Below are 23,704 nucleotides of genomic sequence, written 5' to 3' on the forward strand. Positions count from 1 at the left end.
GGATGTTTAATCAAATGAGACTTCGTGTCAAATTTGATTAATGATCCATCAGAGTTCATACTTTCATAGGCATTGGATGTATATATATTGTGGACTAACCCCTGCAGGGAAGGCTTCAAATAGATAGGGAAGTCCTAAAGCTAAGTTCATACTGGAGGTGAATCAAGGCTTGAGATGCACTTCAAAAGAAAAAAAAACGATGCACAACGTACAAAGGAGGCACAAATCAGCTTTCAAGGAGCACTGTGAGTATTTTGACAAAATGCCCCTTTACCTCCATGCAGTTTTATCCCAGCCTTGTTTGAGTTTTTCTAAAAAAATAAAAATAAAAATTGGTGAGCAGCAATAAATACCCTTTGAAAAAAAAGAATATCTCTCTCTTGAAAAATGATGAAATAAAATAATGGCAAAACAATTTGGGATCCATGGCTTTTGAACCTCCAAATCTGATTTTCCTTAAAGCATGGATGTGAGCAACTAATCTCAAGGCAAAGATGAAATCCTTTCAAACTTCTTAAACATGCCTCGAGTATTTGTTGTCCACTAACCTTTTGCAGGGAATAAAAAGGAAACGACTAAGGAGTAGCATGCAGCAACCAAATACTCATACAACACTCCCTACCTCCATGGAGGACAAGTGCACAAGGAACTAAGCAGAACAAAGTGCAAAGCTTTGCTTCATAAAGCTTATATATTGCATTATTGTTCATGCTAGGTAAGTTCTTTAAGGTATGTAATCCCATAACTCATGCATCCTCATGTCATGCTTTCACCCTGCTAAGTTACCTGTCACACCTTGCTTTGCCATGAAAAAAAAACCATAGAAGCAATAAAAAATAGAATAACTAAAAAAACAAAATAAAAGAAGTTTAGGTTTTTTTTCAAATTCAATAAAAGTTTAGACTCCCCGGTGTTTACAACCGGCAGAGTCCTTGCTTGTTTCCACCTTTGTTTTGTTGAATAAAAGCAGGTACCAGAATAAGTGTGGGGGAGATCTCTCAAAAGCACAAGGAGCAAACTCACTTGAGATCTCTCCCCCAACATCACGCACGACACCGACAGACCAGATCCAAGCAACATGCCCAAGACAGGACCTAGCAGGCCAACTAAAGGGTTGGCCGGGCCCCCAAGGCCCGCCGAACTCATAAGGAGGCCTGTACAACCCTTCTTCATCCATCATGCTAGTTTGCATCCTAAACTCACACCTCCCTGTTCAAATAAATTGTGATATAAAATTTTCAACTTCAAATCACAATGCAAAGAAGGGCCTTGCACTCCATGCGCTTTCATGAATAAACATGCATACTCTTTATTCCTTGCATTCTCTCTAGTTCTTGTGAACAATCATTATCATAGGGAACCCATGATATCTAAGTAATTGACGAATGTGATATGATTGGATGAATGGAACCATGCTCTTCCTTGCAAAGTACTTGGGATTTTTTTTCAAAAAAAAGAAGCACAATGGTTTGTCTCCTCAAATTACAAATTCCTACCAAGGCCAAAGTTATATTTTCATGATCAAACCCTCATATGCAGTTTGACTTTGCTTTGAGTTTTGTCAAATTCTTTGACCCTTGCTAGAGACTTGTCATACTCTCTTGATCAAGATCGCGTACACGTCCACTCACATGCTATACTTCTACACTGGAAGATAGCAATCATTTCCATCCACTCACAAAATAAAACTCCAAGTCTATCATGTCTCTCTCGCCAAGGTTATCATCAAGGATATGGGCTATACAAAAAGAAATAAAAGATGCATACCCAAAGAAGGTATGCCACATGCCCAGAAAGGCATGACAATGAAAAAAAAGAGAGAAAAGATGCATATCCAAAGAAGGTATGCCACATGTCCACAAGACATGTCAAAAAAAAGAGAAGAAATATATATATATATAGCTCATGTCCAAGAAAAAAATACAAAGAGAGAGATAGATCATCCAATGGAGTTCATCCACTATCCACCAAAAATATTTCACACACTTGCACCTCTTGATCAGGTTGTATAACTCGTTTCTGCTTGGATCTTGTTTTTGACTTAACAACATAAGAAAAGCAAACGTGCCTCTTTGCCCCTACCCTGAGCTCCACATAAGCCTAATTAGACGGTAGGAGAAAAGAAGGCAACAACTTTGCCTTGGTGAGGTTCTGAAACAAAAAGAGAGGTTCGAGAGAATAATTTGAGGAGCAAGACTATGCTTTTGTTTTCAAAAATAAAACCCAAGTTTCTAAGTAGGAAGAGCTAGGAACCTGAAGTCTGCTTTGTTCTGTTCTTCAATTACCCAAGAAAGCATGGTAGACACTCAAAAGTTCACAAGAATTGGAAGAAGCTTGGAATAACTTGTATGCAGGTTATGTTCAAGGAGTGGCATCCGCCTTAGTCCTTCAAACTTTACTCGAGGACGAGCAAAGGGCTAAGTGTGGGGGTGTTGTTGACGGTCCTTAAGTGCTAAAATTAACCGTCAACTCCTGCAGCTTTTCAGGATATTTAATCACCAAACTTAGATATAGGGCTTATAACTAAATAATTCCATGAGTTTTGGTGAATTGTCATCTGCAGGCACCCATATCTGCAAAGCAGGGAAAACACAGGAGAACACATGATAAAATGCACAAAATACTACTACCTAGAAATGCCACTTACAAGGAAGGCCCACAAATCAGAGGAAACAGATGCGCCACGCAAGATGCACCTGAGGATAAGGCTCAGGGCCCACCTGTCAGCCTACCAGAGGAAGCAGAGCCGAAGAACCTGCACTTGGGGGTCGGCCAACCCCCAGGTTCGGCCGAACCTGGACAAGCGTATGTCTAGGTGCAGCTCGACGTGGAGTAGCCCCTACTCATCCTTATCCCGGGGACATAATGTTTCCATATTAGAAGAGGATCAAGGGGGGAATATGCCTAGGATCTCCACTCCCCCAAGGCACCTCCACCACTATATAAAGGGCCTCTCTCCTCCCCCCTCACATTCATTCATTCATTCCATTCATTCATTTAACCCATTCATTCATTCCCACCATTCATCCATCCATCACACTTGAGGAGGAGTAGAGTAGAGGGGCTTCATCTTTGTATCCTTAGCCTAGGGAGTGTGTGAGGAAGGAGTTCGAAGAAGAGCCGGACATGTCGGCGTCTCTTCGGCCCTGTACCTCTACGGATACGGTACATTTGGAGTACATATCCGGGTTCTTCTATTTTGTGAGTTCTAGTAAAGTTATTCTGTTGTTATCATTCGTTCGCGGGTTCATCGTCCGTTCTCCGGATACTCTAGAAGAGGGCCCCTGATAAAGACGGGATAACCCTGCGGAACCTCTAGAGTAGTAGTCGAAGGCATAGGCATGGTGTCTGGGCCTTAGATTACCTTTGTTTGTCTCGTACTTAGCTGGTATTGTGGGGTAGACGGCAGGTGGTGACAGCCTTGTCCGTCCGCTACGGAGACAGTCTGCGTGGTTAGTGCACTCCCCCCCCCCCCCCCCCGCCTGGGTATGACATAGAGCGATACTGGAGGTCCCTGGCAGACCAGGGTCAGACCGGTGCCTGAAGTGAGCGAGTGGAAACATTAGTGTATCTTCCCTTGAACCCATCCTTAGATCAGAACCACACTACCCTAAGGTCTCTCTATCTCTTATGTTCTTCAAGGTAATCTAGTTAGAAGACAATTACACACCCGTTCCTCGTGGAAAATACGATACCCTGAATACTCCCGGGTGAAGTGCTACAACGGTATTTCCGTGCGCTTGCGGATTTCTCTGTAAGAGTTAAGAAATACCAACAGGTACCACTTGTTAGAATAATTGCGCAGAAGCGATAACCCCAAAAACACAAAATCAAATCACAAGATCACACGAACGAGAACGACACCGAGGCACGATGTTTTTTAACGAGGTTTGGCGATGTGCCTACATCCTCGGGGCATGACTACGGGCGCTCCTCCCCATAAACAGCAGCTACACCGGCATCTGGGCACCACCGTAGCAACGCTGCCGCCCACACCAGCCGCTAAGTCGTCTCATGTTTACACGGTAGTGCCTTCATATTTATGGGCCCAAGGGATACAAAGTACGACTCAAACTCTATCCCTAACCTACCATATTATAACTCAACTCCAGTCGTAACTGAACTCTACACATATTCGACACATATCCAACATGCAATATTACAATTCCAATTTAGTAAGTGAATCATGCTAGCTTTCTAGGTGAGGATGTATTATCATACTTCTCTGTGTGGGATGTTCTTATATATGACATACGGACGAAAACCTTAATGGTAAATCTGTTTAGTTCATTGCAAGCAGTTTGGTCATGCTAGATGACTATGTAATTATTACAAGCTGATATATTTGCATGCATGTTGAAAATGTGCATAAAACTGACCAAGTTATAAGATGCAAAATGAAAAACCAACAGTGTAAAAGTAGCAGTTTATTACCAGCATCCACATTTCCTCGAAAGGCCAATTGTACCAAAACTGAATTAGATAATTATACAAAATTGAATTAGATAATGATATTACTTGGGTCTCGAGAAATGGACAAGGACCTCATTTCAATGGTCAGAAGGAATATAAAAAACAGGAGTAAACAACAACAAAGCATTCAAGCAAGTTGATCAAGGCTAAAATAAAATTCAGGATAATTCACAACTCAATGAAAAACTAATCAAACAATTAAATCTGTATACTGCAATGCAACTCTTCCTAGGTAGGGGGCATAGGGCAGAATCATGCATTACTTCAGTCGTCACATACCAAAGGGGAAAAAATACTGTACATTTTGGCATACCTCTATGTGTCTAGAATTTTCAGCATCCTCAGCATCCTGTAGTTCCTTGGATAGCATCATAATGTCCTCATGAAAACAGGTCTATGACTACATCCTCAGCGTCCCTAAGGTTTATAATGAGATACAGATGATGTCAAAGCACCGCCACTGTCCTCATCTTGTGCCACTGCTCGGTTACTGCACTGAAAAGGACGAGATGATACTGGTCTATGACTATACGGACCGCGGAAGTTTGTTTCAGAACCTTGGTACCCAGAAGCCACCACTTGTTAGAATAAACCACGCCATGGTGTGGCCTGGCGTGTCATGCATGCGTGCGTTCAGGTTAAGTCAAGTTTGTTAGCTTGTGTGAGTCATTCTGTAGGTTAGCAAGTCATCTGGTGCACGAGTTCGTGCTCGTGTAGGGGGCCACTGAGTTCATGTCAGGCTAGAACGGTGGTGTGGCCGTGTTCTAGGTGTCGTAGTAGGTTCAGTCAGTTCGCGCGTGTGTGTGCTCGCGTCTTGCGTCTGGAGTCGAAGTCCAGCATCATGGCGTGCAGCACGTGCTGTTTGTTTGGCAGGAGATGCAGTTGCAGGGAGGACCGAGTCTTTCAGGAGTGTGGCGTCCGCGGTGGGATGCAGCATGCACAACGGGGCGCAGTCTAGCTGGAGACCGATTCCCGTGGAGAGCAATGGCTCGGCGAGGAGTTCGCGTTCGTGCGCATGGCGATCAGCTTCGTGGCTGCGTGGGTTGTGTGCTGCCATGGCTATAAAGCCGGATGTAACCCCTGTGCTTGGTTTGAGCCTGTTCGAGTCCTTTGTTCAGTAAAGCAGCCAACATACAGGCCGTGTGCGTGGCCGGGGCGTTCGTCGCCTTTCTTCTTGTGTGCACTGGTCATCTTAGCTTGTACTGTACATCTTCTACCTCGCGTTCGTGTGCGTGAGTGAGTGATCCTAGGACTAGATTCAAACATTTGGTATCAGAGCTGGGTCCGCAATCTCCTGTGCCCGTGCACACTTGGGTGGTGTAGGCCCGAAGCCCAGTGGATCGTGGGTGTGAGGCTCGTGTGTGCTCGTGTGTCAGTCCGGTCAGTGGTAGACATGCGGGTGTGAGGCCCATATGTGCTCGTGTGTGGAGCCGGTCACTGGTGGACTGTGGTGTGGGTCCAGTCAGTGCTAAGGGGCACCAATGTGTGAGGGGGAGATTGTTGGGATTAGTCCCACATTGGTTGTGGGGGGAGAGTTGAACCAATATAAAAGTGGGGGGAGTCTCTCACCTCTTGGGCTAGCTTTTGGGGTGTAGCAAGACTTCCTCCGAATGTGCGCCCGGTTGGGCCAACTCTCCTGGTTTTGGGCTAACATTTGATATTCAGAGCCAGGTGATGAAGATCGGCGACTCCCCGAAGGGTGATGGCAGCATCTCGCCGTGTGCGGTCGTGGTGGAGTGTGTCACCGCCTTCACGGGGGAGGTTCCGAAGTTGTCGAAGGTAAATTACCAAGAGTGGGCGCTCGAGATGCAGGTCCACTTAGAGGGCATGGAGATTTGGGAAGCGGTGGAGACGGGTTGCGCCGACCGTGGCAAAGGATCAACGGGAGCTGGGCATCATCCTCCGGGGGGGTGCCGCCGGAGATGAAGTCCGGCCTCGCAGCGAAGAAGGACGTGAAGGAGGCGTGGGACGCGGTGAAGAAGATGCATGCCGGCGACGACCGTATGAAGGCCGCGAGCATTCGGCACCTCATGCGGCAGTTCGACAACTTGGCGTTCCGCGATGGCGAGAGCGTCGGCGACTTCGCCATGCGCATCAATGGGCTCATCACTAGCCTGCGCGAGCTCAGCGAGAAGATTGAGGACAGTCGCGTCGTGAAGAAGGTGCTGCGCGTCGTCCCCAGGAGGCTGAAGCAGTGCGCGGTGGTGATCGAGATGCTCGGCGACCTCAACAACATGTCGATCAGGAGCTCGTCGGGCGGATTCAAGTTTAGGAGGACGCCGACGCCGAGGATCGCGAGGTGACCAACGGGGGCAACGCAAGGCAGCTGCTCCTCACGGAGGCGCAGTGGGAGGCGCGTCGACGTCAACGCCACGACGAGGAGCGGGCATGACGTGTGGCGAGAAGGGTGCTGGCCGTAGCGGTGGCCACGACGGCGATGACGACGACGGGGAGAGCAGCGTCAGCTCGGGTGCATTGAGGCGCCGACACAGCTCCGGCAAGGGCAAGTGCTTCAACTGTGGCGTTCGTGGCCACTTCTCGAGGGAGTGCCCCAAGCCAAGGAAGGAGGAGGTGTTGCTCGCCAACGGTGATGATGAGGCGACGCTCCTGTAGGTCGGGACGACGGCAGTGTCGTGGTTTAGGGGGAGATTGTTAGAATAAACCACGCCATGGTGTGGCCTGGCGTGTCATGCATGCGTGGGTTCATGTTAAGTCAAGTTTGTTAGCTTGAGTGAGTCGTTCTGTAGGTTAGCAAGTCATCTGGTGCACGAGTTCATGCTTGTGTAGGGGGCCAGTGAGTTCCTGTTAGGCTAGAACGGTGGTGTGGCTATGTTCTAGGTGTCGTAGTAGGTTCAGTCAGTTGGCCCGTGTGTGTGCTCGCGTCTTGCGTCCGGAGTCGAAGTCCAGCATCATGGCGTGCAGCACGTGCTGTTCGTTTGGCAGGCGATGCAGTTGCAGGGAGGATCGAGTCTTTCGGGAGTGTGTCCGCGGCGGGATGCAGCATGCACAACGGGGCGCAGTCAAGCTAGAGACCGATTCCCGTGGAGAGCAACGGCTCGGCGAGGATTTCGTGTTCGTGCGCATGGCGATCAGCTTCGTGGCTGCGTGGGTTGTGTGCTGCCATGGCTATAAAAGCTGGATGTAACCCGTGCGCTTGGTTTGAGCCTTCTGTTCGAGTCTTTTGTTCAGTAAAGCAGCCAACATACAGGCCGTGTGTGCGGCCGGGGCGTTCGTCACCATTCTTCTTGTGTGCACTGTTCATCTTAGCTTGTTCTGTACATCTTCTACCTCGCGTTCGTTCGTGTGCGTGAGGGAGTGATCCTAGGAGACTAGGTTCCAACACCCCTTACCTGGAAGCAGCGTATAGAGATCTGCATCGCTGTAGCTCGTGGCCTGCACTACCTTCACGAACTACAGATCATCCATGGTGACGTGAAATCGTTGAACATCCTGCTGAATGAGAAATGTGTTGCCAAGATTACAGATCTCTCTCTTTCCATGTCTGGGCCATCAAGAGAAGATACGACAGGGCTCCGCGGAACTGTAGGTTACATCGATCCTGAGTACTATATGACCTGTCGGATCTCTGAGAAATCTGATGTCTATTCTTTTGGGGTTGTGTTGTTCGAAGCATGGGCAAAGCTAGAGCTAAATCGAGGAGGTGTTTTGTCCATAATTTTGCTATTAGCTCTCTAATTTATAAGATAAAAATTTAATAATTAATATTGTGTTTTTATTTCGGTGTGGGTGCCCGGACACCCCTAGAGCCAATGTAGCTCCGCCCATGGCTCCTCTGTGCTCGGCGTGCTGTTGATTACGAACTCCCAGACGAACAAAAAGCGTTGTCATGTTGGGCATTCCGATGTAAGGAGGTTGGCAATCTTGATCAGATCATTGACCCATACCTAATGGGAAGAACTAACCCGTGGAGTCTCGACAAGTTCGCCGAAACTGTTGAGAAGTGTGTTGCTCTTCATGGCATTGACCGTCCGTCCATGGCTGATGTGGTTTCGGACTTGGAGTGCGCTCTTCAGTTGCAGGTGAGTGCAGAGGCGAGTGGAGGACTAGCTAGTGGTAGCATGCCCAACGACGCCATGGATTAGGGGGTTGTGGCTGGTATGGGTTGCGATGACTTGGCACTAGCAGCGCCTTCTCGCACCTTCTAGAATTAGCCCACGTGGAAGCGGGCTTCATAATCTCATTACCTCAATTAGCATGTTCCCACGAGTTTGTGCTGTTAATGCTCTCGCAGGTTTGCAAGATTGTGTATTATATTTCTGTACCACTATGTACTCTGTATTCTGTCTTGCTTAATGTTTTCCAACGTGCTGTTGTACTGGCGGTCTCAAATTTTTCTTGTGATAATTAATTTATTACTGCCAGTATTGCTTAGCCACTAGCTTCCTTTTCTTTTTACTTTACAAGAGAAAGGTAACTAGCGATTTCACCAGCACCCTTTTGCTTGAGGTTGAGGGAGCCTTAATTAAATCTTAAATTGTTTATCAATACGGGCCCAAATATTGACGACTCCTAAGCCTTTGCTCAAATGACATAAGCTAGCGAGGGGAAAAAAATCCAAGTAACAAGTTGCAGTTATTAACATCTATGGAGAAAAAATCTTGTAGGAATGTAGGATGTGCTTTTATCAACTAACCTTATTAATATATCTACTGATTTTATTTTGCTATGTGACCCCAGTGAAGAGTTTGCATTTGTTTCTTGCACCTTTTCAGATTTATCTTGATTGGACTGCACCAGCTTCCTTGAACATGGATCACCATCAGTCACCCAAACCCAAAGAATCTTAATCGGTTGAACATGCCTTGTTCTTGTGCAAAGCTGAATGAGCTGTGATTTGGTTGCACTTGAGTCTTGCGATTCATTCTAGTGTATATCCATCTATCGCTGTCAATATCTTCCATTGGCTATTTTTTTCTCCACACGCCCACATGTTGATACTGTACCCCACAGGTGTACTCTCAACATTTTAAGATCCAATGCGCCCTTGATAGCTGTTATTCTATCATGTACTAATGTGTCATGTGCAAGTTAGGGGTGATTTCTTGCTTTACTAAGACTGGGTGCTGTTGAAATTTCTTCTGTTCTATTTGGATGGTGTGGTTTGTTTGTTCCAAGCTGCATAGTGATTTTGAAGCATTCTTTTTGGTTAGTTGATACTCTGAAGGTTTATCATGATTAACAGCTGGTGTTTGATTTTCTTTCTCTGTGACTGAGGAATGTAATCGCGTCAGGGTGAGGAGGCGACTTGTTCTTGTTCCTGAAATGCAGGATGCAGAGGAAGCCGTGGGGAAAGCTGAAGCAGCTCAGAAGCGAGCTGCCGATATCTCTTCAGGAGCGGTGCAGATGAATGGCCGCGAGCTCTTCCACCACGAGCCCTGTTGTGTTCGACAACAGCATTTACTGAGGTGGTGAGATGAAGCCGTGGGAACTCTTGGGAGCATGGTTCGTCCTGCCTCGTGGGAAACTGTAAAACGCCTTGACGTTTCTGATAAACTTTGCATCTATAATATATCTATCTATTATATTATTAAGAGAGCGTTAAAAAAGCCACCACATCGCCAAGAGAGCGTAGAAATTCCCATATTAATCTAAAAAAGAGAAGAATTTGCACCGTTAGGTTTTATGAAGATCTAACGGTTCAAACCAACCTAAGAGTTCATATCAGATACGATTAATAAATAGCTAATTTTGAATTTATTATATTAAAAAAATTAGGACATGACAAAGAGTCCATGCCCAAATACAATTAGTAAATAGCTTAATTAGGAATTAAAAAATAATAAAATTATGGCTTAACCAAAGAGTCCACGTTGAATAAATTACTAAATAGGAAAATTTAGAATTATAAAAATTTAAAAATTAAAATTAGCACTCGACAAAAAACTAATATTAGCCAAATAGCTAAATTAAAAATTAAAAGTGTAAAATTCTATTATATTATTAAGGGAGTGTTAAAAATCCATCACGTTCGTCGAAAGGGTCTAGAAATTTCTACGTTAATCTAAAAAAGAGAAGAATTTGCACCGTTGGATTTTATGAAAATCTAGGTTCAAAGTAACTCAAGAGTTTATATCAATTATGATTAATAAATAGCTAATTTCGAATTTAAAACTTAAGAAAATTTGGACAGGATAGAGAGTCCATGCCGAATATGATTAGTAAATAGCTTATTTTGGAATTTAAAAATAAGGGAATTAGGACTTAACCAAAGAGTTCATGTTGAATACAATTACTAAATAGGTAAATTCAAAATTATAAATTAAGAAAATTAGCATTATTACTTGACAAAAATTAATATCGGCCAAATAACTAAATTAAAAATAAAAGTATAAAATCTATTATATTATTAAGAGAGTGTTAAAAGAAGCAATCACGCTCATCGAGAGAGTCTAGAAATTCCAACGTTAATCTAAAAAAGAGAAGAATTTGCACCGTTGGATTCTGCGAAGATCTAACGGTTCAAAATAACTCAAGAGTCAATATTTAATACGATTAATAAATAGATAATTTAGAATTTAAAAATTAAGAAAAATTAGGACATGACAAAGAGTCCATGCCGAATACGACTAGTAAATAGCTTCAGAATTAAAAAATAAGAAAATTAGGACTTAACCAAAGAGTACATGTTGAATACAATTACTAAATAGGCAAATTTAGAATTATAAAATTTAAAAAATTAGCATTAGCACTCGGCAAAAAAATCAAATAGCTAAATTAAAAATCAAAAGTATAAAAAAATTGGCATCAAAGTTGACTAACAAATATATAAATGCAAGAACTAGAATATAAAAAAATTATTGTTGATGTGTGTAGTGATTAAGAAGCATATCAAGAAGGAAAATAGCTAAATAAATAGTATAGGTCAAATGCAATAATAAAAACCAAAATTTGAGTTCCATGCCAAATAAAGTTAATAAATACTCCAACTTAATGAAGATCTAAATAATATTTGTGTATAGGATTTACACTATTCAATTTAATAAAGATCTAATAGGCTAAATTGGCCAAAAGAGTCCATGTCCAATTTAATGAAGATGCAATATTCTAAACTACCTAAAAGTATTTGTATCCAATTAAAGTTAAATACAGAGTCCGCTAACATAAAAAATCATGTTATCATCTATGTCTCGCATTAACCTTCCTTAAAGATGCAAAAAAATATGATAGTAGCATAAACGTGACAACGCGACCATAGTTGTATTGTATCTATACTATAGAAAGAGATAATTTCTTTGAAAAATCTTCAGAACGCCCTGCACTACAGCGCGACCATAGTATAAGCTTTGCTTGAGATTCCGAATCACAACTTTTTGAGTCTCAAGAAGGTCCTGCGGTACATGCAGTTGCATGAAGCACACTGGATTCTACTCAAAATTATTGCCGAACTCAATCAATCCATTTCTTATGGAGCAACCAAACGTCAAGATAGGGATGAAAAAAATAATGACGATGCGCAAAGTTTCAGATATTGCAATCTATTGCAACACCATCAACACCTTATGATTGTCAACGTGGGCCAATGAATACGCAGACCAATCAATGTGAGAGAAATATCTGCTAAATAACCAATGCTATCTCCAAACAAGGATTATCATCGTAAATGTTGCATATTCCTGAACAACTTCAGTTATACAATCTACTCTGATGGTGGTCAATGAAGATTCATGATTTTGTGGGCATACAAATAGTTCCATACAAATAATCATCGCTGAGATAAAGAGTAAAGCACCGAAACCTAAGAAATAATTTTGACTGCTATTAGCTCAATCTAAATAGATGCATGGGGAAAAATCTGGGACTTAATCGTGTGAGGAATCAAATAGCATAAATAATTCTTAATATTTTTATCCCTGTCTAATCTTCTATAAGTACATGAAAAAACACTAGCACAGAACACAAATGTGATCTATACCTCTAAAGAAGTATAAAGAAAGAGAATAGAAAAGGATAAAGAAGCAACAAGGTTGAACAGGTAAGGAAAGTATAAAAAGGAGAATAGAAAAGGAAGGCAGGCATAAATGTTGCATATTCCTGAACAACTTCAGTTGTACAAACTAATCTGATGGTGGTCAACGAAGATTCACCATTTTGTGGGCATATAAATAGTTCTATACAAGTAATAATCACTAGGATAAAGAGTAAAGCACCAAAATCTATAAATAAATGTGACTATTTATTAGCTCAATCCAAATAGATGCATGGGAAAAACCAGGAACTTAGTCGTTTGAGGAATTAAATAGCAAAAATAATTCTTAACATTATTATTCCTGTCTAATATTTTATAAGTATATGAAAAAAAGACTAGGCACCGAATATAATTGTGATCTATACCTCTATAAGTATAGAGAAAAAGAAGAGAAAAGGATAAAGAAGCAATAAGATTGAATGGGTAAAGAAAGTAGAAAAAGAGTAGGAAAAGAAGGCATGCGCCGCGGCGAAGGTGGCTGCGGGCGGCGGCGTGGCTCCGGCACGACGAGGTCCTCATCGTACACGCGCACTACAGATGTTCGACGAAACGCCTGAACAGTACATCGTCGAGGTCAGTCCGACCTTTCCGGGTCGGACGCGTGAGAAACGAACTTTCCGACTCCCGCCACGGGGGCCCACACCACGTTGGCACTACACAGGGGTTGACTTATTGACCCGGAATAGTCTTCCCTTTCTGCACCGTAGCGTATACGCTCCACTCCAACTCTGTAATAGACTAATATATACTGAATCCACCCATAGCAGCTTGGTGCTTCCTTGTTCTACACCGGAGGGGGAGGGATTCGTGCTTGGAGCCCGCAAATCCACCCGTGACAGGTATGTTGTGGGCGTCCATTCTTATTACTAGCAGCTATCTATCCCTTTGCAATTTTATAATCTTTTAGAGATTCTTACCCGGCTAAAAAAATTCTCCGGATACAAGCAAGGCTGCAACTCTGCTGAGCTATCAAATTTCCCTCCTCCCCTCTTTGGGGAAACATGGACGGACAAGAAAATTGCCCCTGCTACCTTCTTGCATGCTTTATAAATCTTTATTTAGGCATAGATATAAATTAATAGTAAGCTACCTTAGATTCATACTAGCAAATATGTTCGTATGTTACTATGGTCGAAAGCCCCCGTGCGGATCATGATTGATTTTTTTTCTATGATGGGTTTCCTTTAACTGCGTTTTCATGTTCTCACTGTATTAGAGTCCATCTAGATTATAATAATAGTAGCGTTGTTGTTCGGATCCACCCATCTGTAATGATGTTGGACCAAACTAAAATTTCTAATGAAAACGTTACGTGCTTTAAGAAAGGTAAGATTCTACTCTTTGTTGTAAACTAAAACATCTTCTCATGTACTCCCTCCGCCCCAAAATAATTGCAATTCTAGAGTTCAAAATTTGCCCCACAAAAATGTTAACTTTGTTCCACCTACCACAAAAGACAAGCCAGTTTTCGGAAGATTCTCACAAAACACAACTAACACCTCATTCACTCACCACAAAAGACAAAGGGTATTTTGATAATTTTACACCTACCATTGGTTTGCGTATTTGGTCCTAAAATTGTATTTATTTTAGGACGGAGGGAGTACATAGTAGGTACCACTATTAACCCCAACATCTAGAATTCTGGATAGATTCTCTGATTGTTTGTCGGGGACGTATCTGGTGGAAACCGCCACGTTGATGAAAACCCGTGCAAACCATTAAAAAAATCATCTAAATCCACCAAAATAATTACACATGTAGATGATATGATGATACAAAACTTTATAAAATATTTTGTCCAAACTCGACTTTGTTTGTGAGATATAAAATTTTATTATTTTTATATCTCACAAACGAAGTCGAGTTTGAACAAGATATTTTATATGATTGTGTATCATCATATCATCTATATGTGCGATTTTTTTGGTGAATTTAGACGACTTTTTTACTGTGGTTTGCACGAGTTTTCACGAAAACTATGGTTTCTATCAGATATATTCCCTTGTTTGTCAAGCTTCAGCCCGTCGTAAGGCACAGGATTTACCCAGATTAATTGCTATATTAGTCCAATTTTGTCTTGAACCAATCAAAATTAAGCCAGCAATGTCACGCTGCCATTATCTTACTATTACTAATTGATATGAACCACCTAGAATCCTAAGTGAACACTCTAAAAAAATAAAGAAATCCTATAAATTCTCACAAAAATCAAAAACATCCAGCCATCAATCCAACAACACTAATTATAATAACCATCGGATCTGTTATCTTTTTTAATAAATTACTCACCTCTGCCATTACAAAAATAGACTAAATTAACCCCTTAAACATGTATCTAAATTGCCCACATCTGCCATTATAAAAAATCTAAAGTAACCCCCTAATCTTTGTGTAAATTAACCACCCATGCCATTATAAAAATAATACAAATACCTCCCTAAATTTGTATATAAATTATCCAATTATATCATTATATTACAAGTTAAAATACTCATAAATATGAATCTAAATTATATAATTATATAATTATAATAAAATATTAAAGTGCACCAATATAAAATTCTAAATTGTTATTTCTATCATTATTAATATATTATTTATATAAAAATACCACCCATGATATATGTCACCATATATTCATGTATGATGGAAGAGATAAGAATACCAATTTACAAATAAATAATTTAACTAAACATATATCGAATACATATAGAGGTGTGACGTAAAATGAAATCTATTGTAACTAGATAATGATAAATAAATGATATATATATATATATTAGAATATGTGTTAGAATATTTAATAGATGTAAAGAACGTGAGTTAATTAGTGTCCTTATTCTTATATTAGTTCTAATTAGCCCGTGCGGGAGCACGGGTTGATAGACTAGTTGTTTCTAATAAAAGGCACACCAATTTTGGTCAATCACATCTGTTTCAGGCTTTAAGCTACAAATCATTGCATATTTCGTGGATTCTTGGAGCTGCGCTTGCATCGTCAAAATCTGTGTTAGATGAAACTGAACTTCACTAACACTTTCAAACCAAAGGCCAACAACTGCCTGGTTTTGGTCTTTTTCTTCAAAATGAATATGAGGGAGCTGCATTTCATTCGTTGAATTGGGTGGAAAATAACCTTGTCGTTACAGATTATGACTGGTTTACTATGTTCTCATGACGGTGTTTTTGTCAAAAATAGTGCACTGCCAGTACCAATTAGGCCAGTCTCAATAGGGTGTCATGAGAATTTAATATCAATAACCAATAAGTTTAATGACACATCATCAATTTTGTTGACTTAGCCAGAGGAGAGGAGGGTTTCATCCTCAGGGCAGTCTCAATGCATGGTTTCATCGCACGTTTATCTAGAGCAAAAATTAGGTAACCAAGCCGGATGAGTATCCATGAAACTCTTCCTTCTCTCTCCTTATAAATATACTATCACATCAACAAAATTAAATGCTCATGAAACTCCAATGAGACTGGCCTTATGAAACCCAACAGGCTCGGTTACCAAGTTCCATGCAACATAATGAAATGACACATTTGATCACAACACCATGTAAGAATTAAATGTTGCAGCATGTCTATTAAACAGTGTCATGAAACCATGCATAGAGAGATGTAGGTTCATTTTATTGTAATCCTAACATGGCAGTTTCAGTAATAGCGTAATGAAACTGTGCACTGAGACTGCCTTAGAACAAAGAAAAAAACCATGACGATGAAGGTTCTGATTTTTGCTGCATCCATCATCTTCTATGGTTATCTAGTGTTTTACTTAAGGTTAATTGTAATATATATGAACTTCACCGCTTTCACAGGAGTTCTCCACAAACAACACCATGGAATTTATCCAAGAAGGTGATAGATCTAAATGGATGGCGCATAGTAATCATAGCATAACATGCTTCACTAGAGGGGACATAGACAGAATGACCAACAACTATCGAACTTGTCTTGGAAGAGGGGCCTTTGGAGAAGTATAGGAAGGGGTTCTTGAGGATGGAAGCATGGTTGCAGTGAAAAGGTTTATCCACAATGTGAAAGAAAACTTCGCTAAAGAGCTGATCGTCCATCGTGAAATCAACCACAAGAACGTAGTGAGGCTCATTGGTTGCTGTGAGGAGGAAAATGCCCTTATGCTGGTCACTGAGTATGTCGCTAATGGAAATCTAAGTGATATTCTTCACGATGACAACCTTCCCATCCCTTTGGATGTAAGACTTACGATCGCCATTGAGTGTGCTGAGGCGTTGGCGTACATGCATTCTCACATGTACACTCAGGTTATCCATGGCGACGTCAAGCCTGGTAACATACTCTTAGATAGCAACTTCCATGCAAAATTGTCAGACTTTGGAATATCAAGACTAGCCAACACGGATAAGACACTGCATACCAAGAATGTCATAGGAAGCATAGGTTACATGGACCCTCTGTTTGCTTTGGATGGGCGTCTCACTGTGAAGTATGATGTTTATAGCTTTGGAGTTGTTCTCCTCGAGCTGATGGCCAGGAAGAAGGCAACAACTGTGGTTGACAACGTCAGCATTGTTTATGCATTTACTAGTGCTCTTGCAAGGGGGTCCGGAGGTGTGAGATGGATGTTTGATGCTGAAATTATTGCAAGCAAAGATAATATGAAGGTTGTTGAAGGGGTTGCAAAGATAGCAGGTGAATGCCTAACGATTGAAAGGGAGAAACGTCCCGAGATGATTGATGTGGTGGAACGTCTTCGGGTGCTACGGCAGAAGGCTTCACGTCAGGATCAGGCATCGCAACGCTCAGGTCTGTTCTCTTGGGCTAGGAAGAACAAGGCAGCACCTCCAGCTTCAGCAAACATCCCAGCCAACATTTTGCCGTCAGATTTGCGCCTCCCTCAGTTCTCGTTTGCAGATATAAAGGCTGCGACAAACAAGTTTGATGAGTCACTCCGCGTTGGTTGTCGTGGATCTGTTAGCGTGTACCGTGGCAAGATTGCAGGAACCAAGGTGGCTATCAAGTGTTTGCATCTGCGGTATTCTTCGACTATTAATGAGTTTCACAATGAGATACAGATGATGTCAAAACACCGCCACTGTCCTCATCTTGTGCCACTGCTCGGTTACTGTACTGAAAATGATATGCTGATACTGGTCTACGAGTACATGGATCGTGGAAGTTTGTTTGAGCACCTTGGGACCGAGAAGCCACCTTTTACCTGGAAGCAGTGTATAGAGATCTGCATCGCTGCAGCTCGCGGCCTTTGCTACCTTCACGAACAACGGATCATCCATGGTAACGTCAACACGAAAAAAATCCTGCTAGATGAGAAATGGATCGCCAAGATTGCGGATCTTTCTCATTCGAGGTATGGGCCATCAAGAGAAGATACAACACGGGTCCGCGGAACTGCAGGTTACCTCGATCATGAGTACATGGTGACCGGTCAGATGACTGAGAAATCAGACGTCTGTTCTTTTGGGGCTGTGTTGTTCAAGGTCCTAAATGCTTGGCGTGCTCACCAACAAACAGGGTTGTCACGTCGGGCACTGCGATTCGAGGAGGAGGGCAATCTTGATCAGATCATTGATCAGTGCAGTTTCGACAAGATCGCCAAGACTGCTGAGAAGTGCGTTGTTCTTCGGGGCATTGACTGTCCGTCCATGGCGAATGTGGTTTCGGACCTAGAGGGTGCTCTTCCATCAAATTCTTTTCCAACTAGCGAGTACCCCCCGCGTTACCGCGGCATCTATTTCACCCATAATTAAGGAAAAATGTAATGTAAATATAGAATTACGAAACCTAGTGGATATTATTAGTGGATGTTATGGTTGATGTACTAAATTTTATATGGTCATCAGAAGTTTAATATTTAGTAATATGAAAGCAGAAGATACATACTTCCATTGTTGCTGCATTGATTGACAAAAACATACGCGGCTAATGTCATATGGTGAACTAAAAGCACTTGTGACCTGACTGGATATACCTGTTAGATTGCCTATAAGCATATTGGTAGAATATGTTCGATCAACGGAGGAATAGATGATCAAGTGGCTTGGAATGGAAACAGCCAAAAGTAGGAGACCTGTACAACATAGGGAAATTATTGCAAGCATCTGCATTGGTAAAGAAAACTAAGCCGGTATGATTATCAAATATATCAAAACAAACATTCTGAGTATGAAGTGTATATAAGAAGCATGGGCAAGTAAAGAAAGTAACTGTGTAACAGTGGTACCTGGAACTAATAATTACTCTAGCTTATGTCATTGAAAATCTCTGTACACCACATTATGCGTCTGGTTTTCGTACCCCTCAGAGCTGTTCTCAATGAGCACACGTAAGCCCGTAGGCGATGTAACACGTGAGAAAGCAACATAAAGTTGGCCATGAGAGAATACGGGGCTTGGTAAATAGACGCCAACTTTGCTAAGTGTTTGTCCTTGGCTTTTGTTTATTGCCATGGCATAGGATACACGGACTGGGAATTGACGATGCTTTATCTATTGGAAACAAAAAATGTAAATTGGTGTTTGTAACTCTGAAAATAGGCACAGTTTGGTTGAGCATGAAGCTATTCAGGTGGCTTTAGACATGACAAATCTATTGCAAGGAAAGATTAATGAATCATTGGTGGAATAAAAATTACATTGTAGCAATTCAATGTTGGGGAAAAAACGTGATGCAATAAGCAAAGTGGCGGTTAGCATTACGAAGCAGCAAAACTGATGATTTACCTGAAGATAACAGGGCTCGTCGTCTGACCACTCTTTGTGAAGGAAGGAGAGATTCTGAAATGGAGCTTCCTAGCTGAGAACCTGGTATAGACGAATCAATATTCATCAATTGCTCATTGGATGGGTCTCCCTGTACCGCAGACCATAGGCACATTTTTTTTTGGAATAAAAAATATGTAGAACAATTCTCTCCCAATAATGTGTGTGTGTGTGTGGTGTGTGTGTGTGTACGTGTGTGCGTGTGTATTATCGTTGATGACTCAAGCTAATATTTGACCTCCAAATGGCTGACCTGTATGAGCAGCCTTCCGCTTGCACGATTTGTCCATCTGATAGTTTCCTTGAAGATCCTCTATGTAAGTTGTTGAGCGCACTATAAATAAAAGAAAGCAGCAATGGCAGATCTATTAATACTTTCCAAAGGAGATGTGACCTAATGCAATGAAGGAAGCAGATGAGCACCGTATAGAAATATTTGGATACATAGAGAAACTTGTCTACTCAGGAAACTATCAAATTCGGGTGAAACATCTCGTTGTACCATTTTTTTTCATGTGGGAAACTACACAGATAAATGTTTGTTTTAGCAAAACAATGTGAGGGAAAATGTAAGAGCAAAAGGAGAGTGAAATAGAAAAAGGCAGTCGAGACATGAGGAATGTGTCGATAGGGATGCAAAGGAAATGAACTTACGCAGCACATAGGAATTATAGTATGCAAAGAAATCAGACCATGCTTTATTGGTCTGTTCGATCAAAATCGAATTTCGCAGTATAATACAATCTAATATTGAAAGCGAATTTATATGAATGACCTATACTTTATTGGATCTCTTCCAATATTTTACAACTCTACAACCACACATGAAGAGTGTAAGTAAAAGCAAAACCAACGGATTAGTATAACTGGTTAGGAGCAGAGCGGCACACCCTATTCATTTCAGACTTTATTCTCACTACTGGGAAACATACCCTGAATCCATATTCAACCTCTCTATGCAATTATGAACCTGCATAACCCTTCTAACAAATTAGCTACCTGCATCTACTTTAGGCGCAACTGGCTATACGAATTGGAGCGACCAATTCTGTACAAAATAGTGAGGGAGAAATGCAAGCAAGAAACATTTGGATCTCTCCTCTCAATATTAGCAGAGACCTATGCACCAAAACTCCATGTCTCTGAGCAAAGGAGCAAGGCCAGGGAACGATGTCTGAATATTTAAAAGGAAGTACTGCTTGGGCATGATTCACGGAGGCATAGTTTACCTCTAATTAAGCAACTGCTTGATGAGGACGTGTTGTCGCAGTAAGGAAACACAGATGGGCAGATGCTGACTGAGTAGATGAAGCATCACCAATCTCAGCTGCGGGCTACCGTCTGCGTAGGTCAGCTCCACTGCGTAGCGAGGCAGAAGCAATAGATGTGACGGAGAGAAGTAAGAGCCATGAGATTGAGGAAACAGAGTAATAACCTACCGTAGCTGGGGGAACTGGAAAGGGCTTCGATGGCATGGAGGAGCGTGGCGCTCGCGGGGCTGCTGCTGCAGGGAGCAGGCGCTGGAGAGGAGTTTGCCGTGGGAGCAAATGTCGTCTCACAGAGAAGAAGGAAGCCAAGCCGAGGGAGAGGCCGCTGAGGGAGAGGGCGATCGGATCCTACTAGGTGGCCGGACGAAGGGGATAAGAGCAAGGAAGGAAGGCTCGAGAAGAACTCCGCTGCAATGGGGATCTTGGCCGGAGGAAGGGGATAAGAGCAGGGAAGGAAGGCTCGAGAGAAACTCCACTGCAATGGACGGCTGGATGCGCTTGTGCCTTAATCTGACGGCCAAAGGCAGGCGGAAACGTGGCCTCTTGAGGAAAGAGTTTTGGTATACAGAAATAGAGAATATGGTAGATGCGGGTGCAGGTGGCGTATGGCCGTATGGGTCCCGATGACTTGGCACCAGCAGCGCCTTCTCGCAGCTTCTAGAACTAGCCCACGTGGACGCGGGCTTGATAATTTCATTACCTTAATTAGCATGTTCTCACGAGTCTGTGCTATTAATGCTCTCCCAGATTTGCAAGATTCTGTATTTCCGTATGTATCACTATGCACTCTGTATTCTGTCTCGCTTAATGTTTCCCAGCGTGATGTTGCACTGGCGATCTCAGATTTTCTTGTGATAATTAATGTAATGTATTGCTGCCAGTATTGCCTAGCCACTAGCGTCCTTCTTTTCTTTACAAGAGAAACTAGCGATTTTCGCCAGCAACCTTTTGCTTGAGGGAGCCTTAGAATCTTGAATTGCTTATCAATACGGGCACAAATATTGACGATTCCTAATTCTTTGCTCAAATGACATAAGGTAGCAGCAGGGGAGCTTGCATGGTGCCCCAACGTATTTCCGGCTCTCCGCAGTCAGCTCGCTTGTTTCGCCCGTAGTTCGTCCTGCACTTAGCCTGCCCACGCGTGTCCGTCCGGTGTTATCAGGCATGGCGTCGGTGCAGACCCTCCCATGTGATGCAAAGATAAAATTTATAGCACGCGACTCCTCGCTCCTGTCCAGATAGAGCTTCAGGGCAGCTAACCCTCCTAATACGTCTCCGTATGTCCTTACTCATCATTAGCTTTCATTCTTTGTATTGCTTTTCTTCTTATTTCTATTAGGTCTTCGCATTCATTTTCTTGACCTTGAATGGTACTAGCTTGTAGATTGGTGGATTACAGTTCATTAATTGTCGATAGTTGACTAGTTCTGTATTGTAGTACTGCTACTATACTATCTAGTGCTTATGCAAGTTTTAATAATAAACACCGATATATTATTGCAAGCTTGTGCTATCAATTTTATATGCTTATTGTCGTTGTATATTTTTTTTTATAAATTCCTGGCTGTGGATGATGAATGATGAATTTATAATTGGTTCGAGGAACTGAGAGCACAATCAAAGATATGAAGATGTATTCTAAATATAGAAGATATTCCTTCAATTTCACTTGAAAAATAGGTGATTTGTTGTGGTTTTGTCTGCTATATATATTATAAAAATATTTATGCAACTAGACATGTCTAACGTACTCTAAAAAGGCTAGATGCTACTTTGCATATGATTGAGGGTCTAGCATTCAAACTAACAAAAACTAATTGTAACTTTAGTATTTATATTAGGGGCCCCATTTCTGTATTCGCCTTGGGCCACCAAATACTCTATCTTCTATACACCCTGGAAACGGAGACTTCGGAGTGCTCCTGGGAGCGCTTTGTTCCACTCACGGGTCGGCACGTCGCTTGCCTCGCCACATCCTCGGACCGCCGATGGGGAGGGACGCCCGACGCGGGCCCTGCTTTCTCCGGCACCGCCTTGCGCCTTCCTCGGTCGCCGCGGCTCGGGCACGCCATGCTCCAAAAAAAAAGAAATACAGCGCACTGCCTCTCTCTCCTGTGGGCCTAAGCGAGACCCGCTGAAACCGTCTCCGCGGGACGGCGCAGTCTCCTGCTGCGTTCCTTTTCGTTTTTATCTCCATTTGCCGGAGGCGGTGTAGGGTTCCGGAAGGGGCCGGCGCCGCCGTCAGCGGAGGGGGACCTCGCCGCCGGCGAATGCGCCGGCGGACCGGCGGCCGGCCGGGCCGCACTGACGCTTTCCTCCTCCCGCCGCCCTCCCATACAAGCGCGGAGCGCCTCCTCCATTGCCCCTGTGTTCTTCGCTCCTGAGGTAAGCTCTAGATCTGTACTGTCCTGTGAGTTCCCAATTCATCGGATTGGGAGTTTGTTCTTCCGTTCCATGCTAATGCTTGCATTCCTGGTTCATGAGCCTGTTGTGTCGCTTGCTCTGTTCGCTGGTGCCGTTCTCTGCAGTCTGTCAAGCCGGTGTGTCCTACTATCTCCGTTGGTTAGTTTCTTCTTCGTCGCTTGCCTGCGCTGCCTGCATCGGATTCGTGCTGTTGGTTTGCATATTCCATCGTTCATTTGTACCTCTGCATCTCTGTTTGGTGCTGATATTGTGCATTTTATCTATAGGTGCTGTGCCTGTTGGACGCATTGTGCTTGGGCATCTCCTCCTGCAGTTCGTCAAGTGTGTACTCCCTTTACATTATGCAGCTCCTTCATGTTTGATGCCCATGTAATCCACGGTTCAATCTGCGCGCGGTGCAGCACGCAATTTTCCTAGTTCTCAGAACCGGCCCTGCGTCGGCGCCCCACGGTGAGACTTGGTTGAGAGTTGAGGGAGATCCAACATGCTGCACTTTTTTTTTGTACCTAAGCATGTTTTTTATTAAAAGGGAACCAACATGCTGCACTTGATATGCGGGAATGGTGTCGCAATAGCGGTGGCTGCTCTTGTGCTCCACCCAGCCCACCACCGACGATAACCAGAGTCTACCCGATTAAAGACCTCGCCGAATAGCATGAGCCTGCGATTGTCCACGGCCAGCGCCTTGTTCACAAGTCGGTGCACTCCCAGATCATGTCGCTGCACGCCACCTCATGAGGCACACCAAGGACAACGAGCCACGTGGAGGGAACAGTAAAAGGTGC

The 23,704-nt window shown here is 42.9% G+C and overlaps 2 protein-coding genes and 1 long non-coding RNA gene across 6 annotated transcripts; 2 read left to right on the plus strand and 1 right to left on the minus strand.

The window, feature by feature from the left end:
• The first annotated feature begins 6,861 nt into the window (after positions 1 to 6,861).
• On the plus strand, positions 6,862 to 8,576 carry LOC120689220 (receptor-like protein kinase FERONIA). Its single transcript, XM_039971535.1, has 4 exons — positions 6,862 to 7,082; positions 7,663 to 7,720; positions 7,807 to 8,104; positions 8,263 to 8,576. Exons 1-4 carry the CDS (start codon positions 6,862 to 6,864, stop codon positions 8,574 to 8,576), a joined length of 891 nt encoding a protein of 296 aa, XP_039827469.1.
• Positions 8,577 to 13,168: 4,592 nt separating this feature from the next.
• Positions 13,169 to 19,112, plus strand: LOC120693024 (wall-associated receptor kinase 1-like). Its single transcript, XM_039976429.1, has 2 exons — positions 13,169 to 13,299; positions 16,288 to 19,112. The coding sequence occupies exon 2, from the start codon at positions 16,477 to 16,479 to the stop codon at positions 18,214 to 18,216; it is 1,740 nt and encodes a 579-aa protein (XP_039832363.1). The 5' UTR covers positions 13,169 to 13,299; positions 16,288 to 16,476; the 3' UTR covers positions 18,217 to 19,112.
• LOC120693027 lies at positions 17,782 to 20,999 on the minus strand. Of its 4 annotated transcripts, none has more exons than XR_005682825.1 (5): positions 20,667 to 20,999; positions 20,457 to 20,586; positions 19,481 to 19,561; positions 18,438 to 19,269; positions 17,782 to 18,132 (listed from the first exon to the last, which is right to left on the minus strand). It is a non-coding gene; the product is annotated as an uncharacterized LOC120693027 (long non-coding RNA). The 4 variants fall into 4 exon arrangements; XR_005682824.1 differs by having other exon boundaries at positions 17,782 to 18,197; XR_005682823.1 differs by lacking the exon at positions 17,782 to 18,132 and having other exon boundaries at positions 18,280 to 19,318; positions 20,667 to 20,984.
• Positions 21,000 to 23,704: the final 2,705 nt, after the last annotated feature.

The sequence above is a fragment of the Panicum virgatum genome, chromosome 9N, assembly GCF_016808335.1.
Source record: "Panicum virgatum strain AP13 chromosome 9N, P.virgatum_v5, whole genome shotgun sequence".
Taxonomy (NCBI): domain Eukaryota; kingdom Viridiplantae; phylum Streptophyta; class Magnoliopsida; order Poales; family Poaceae; genus Panicum; species Panicum virgatum.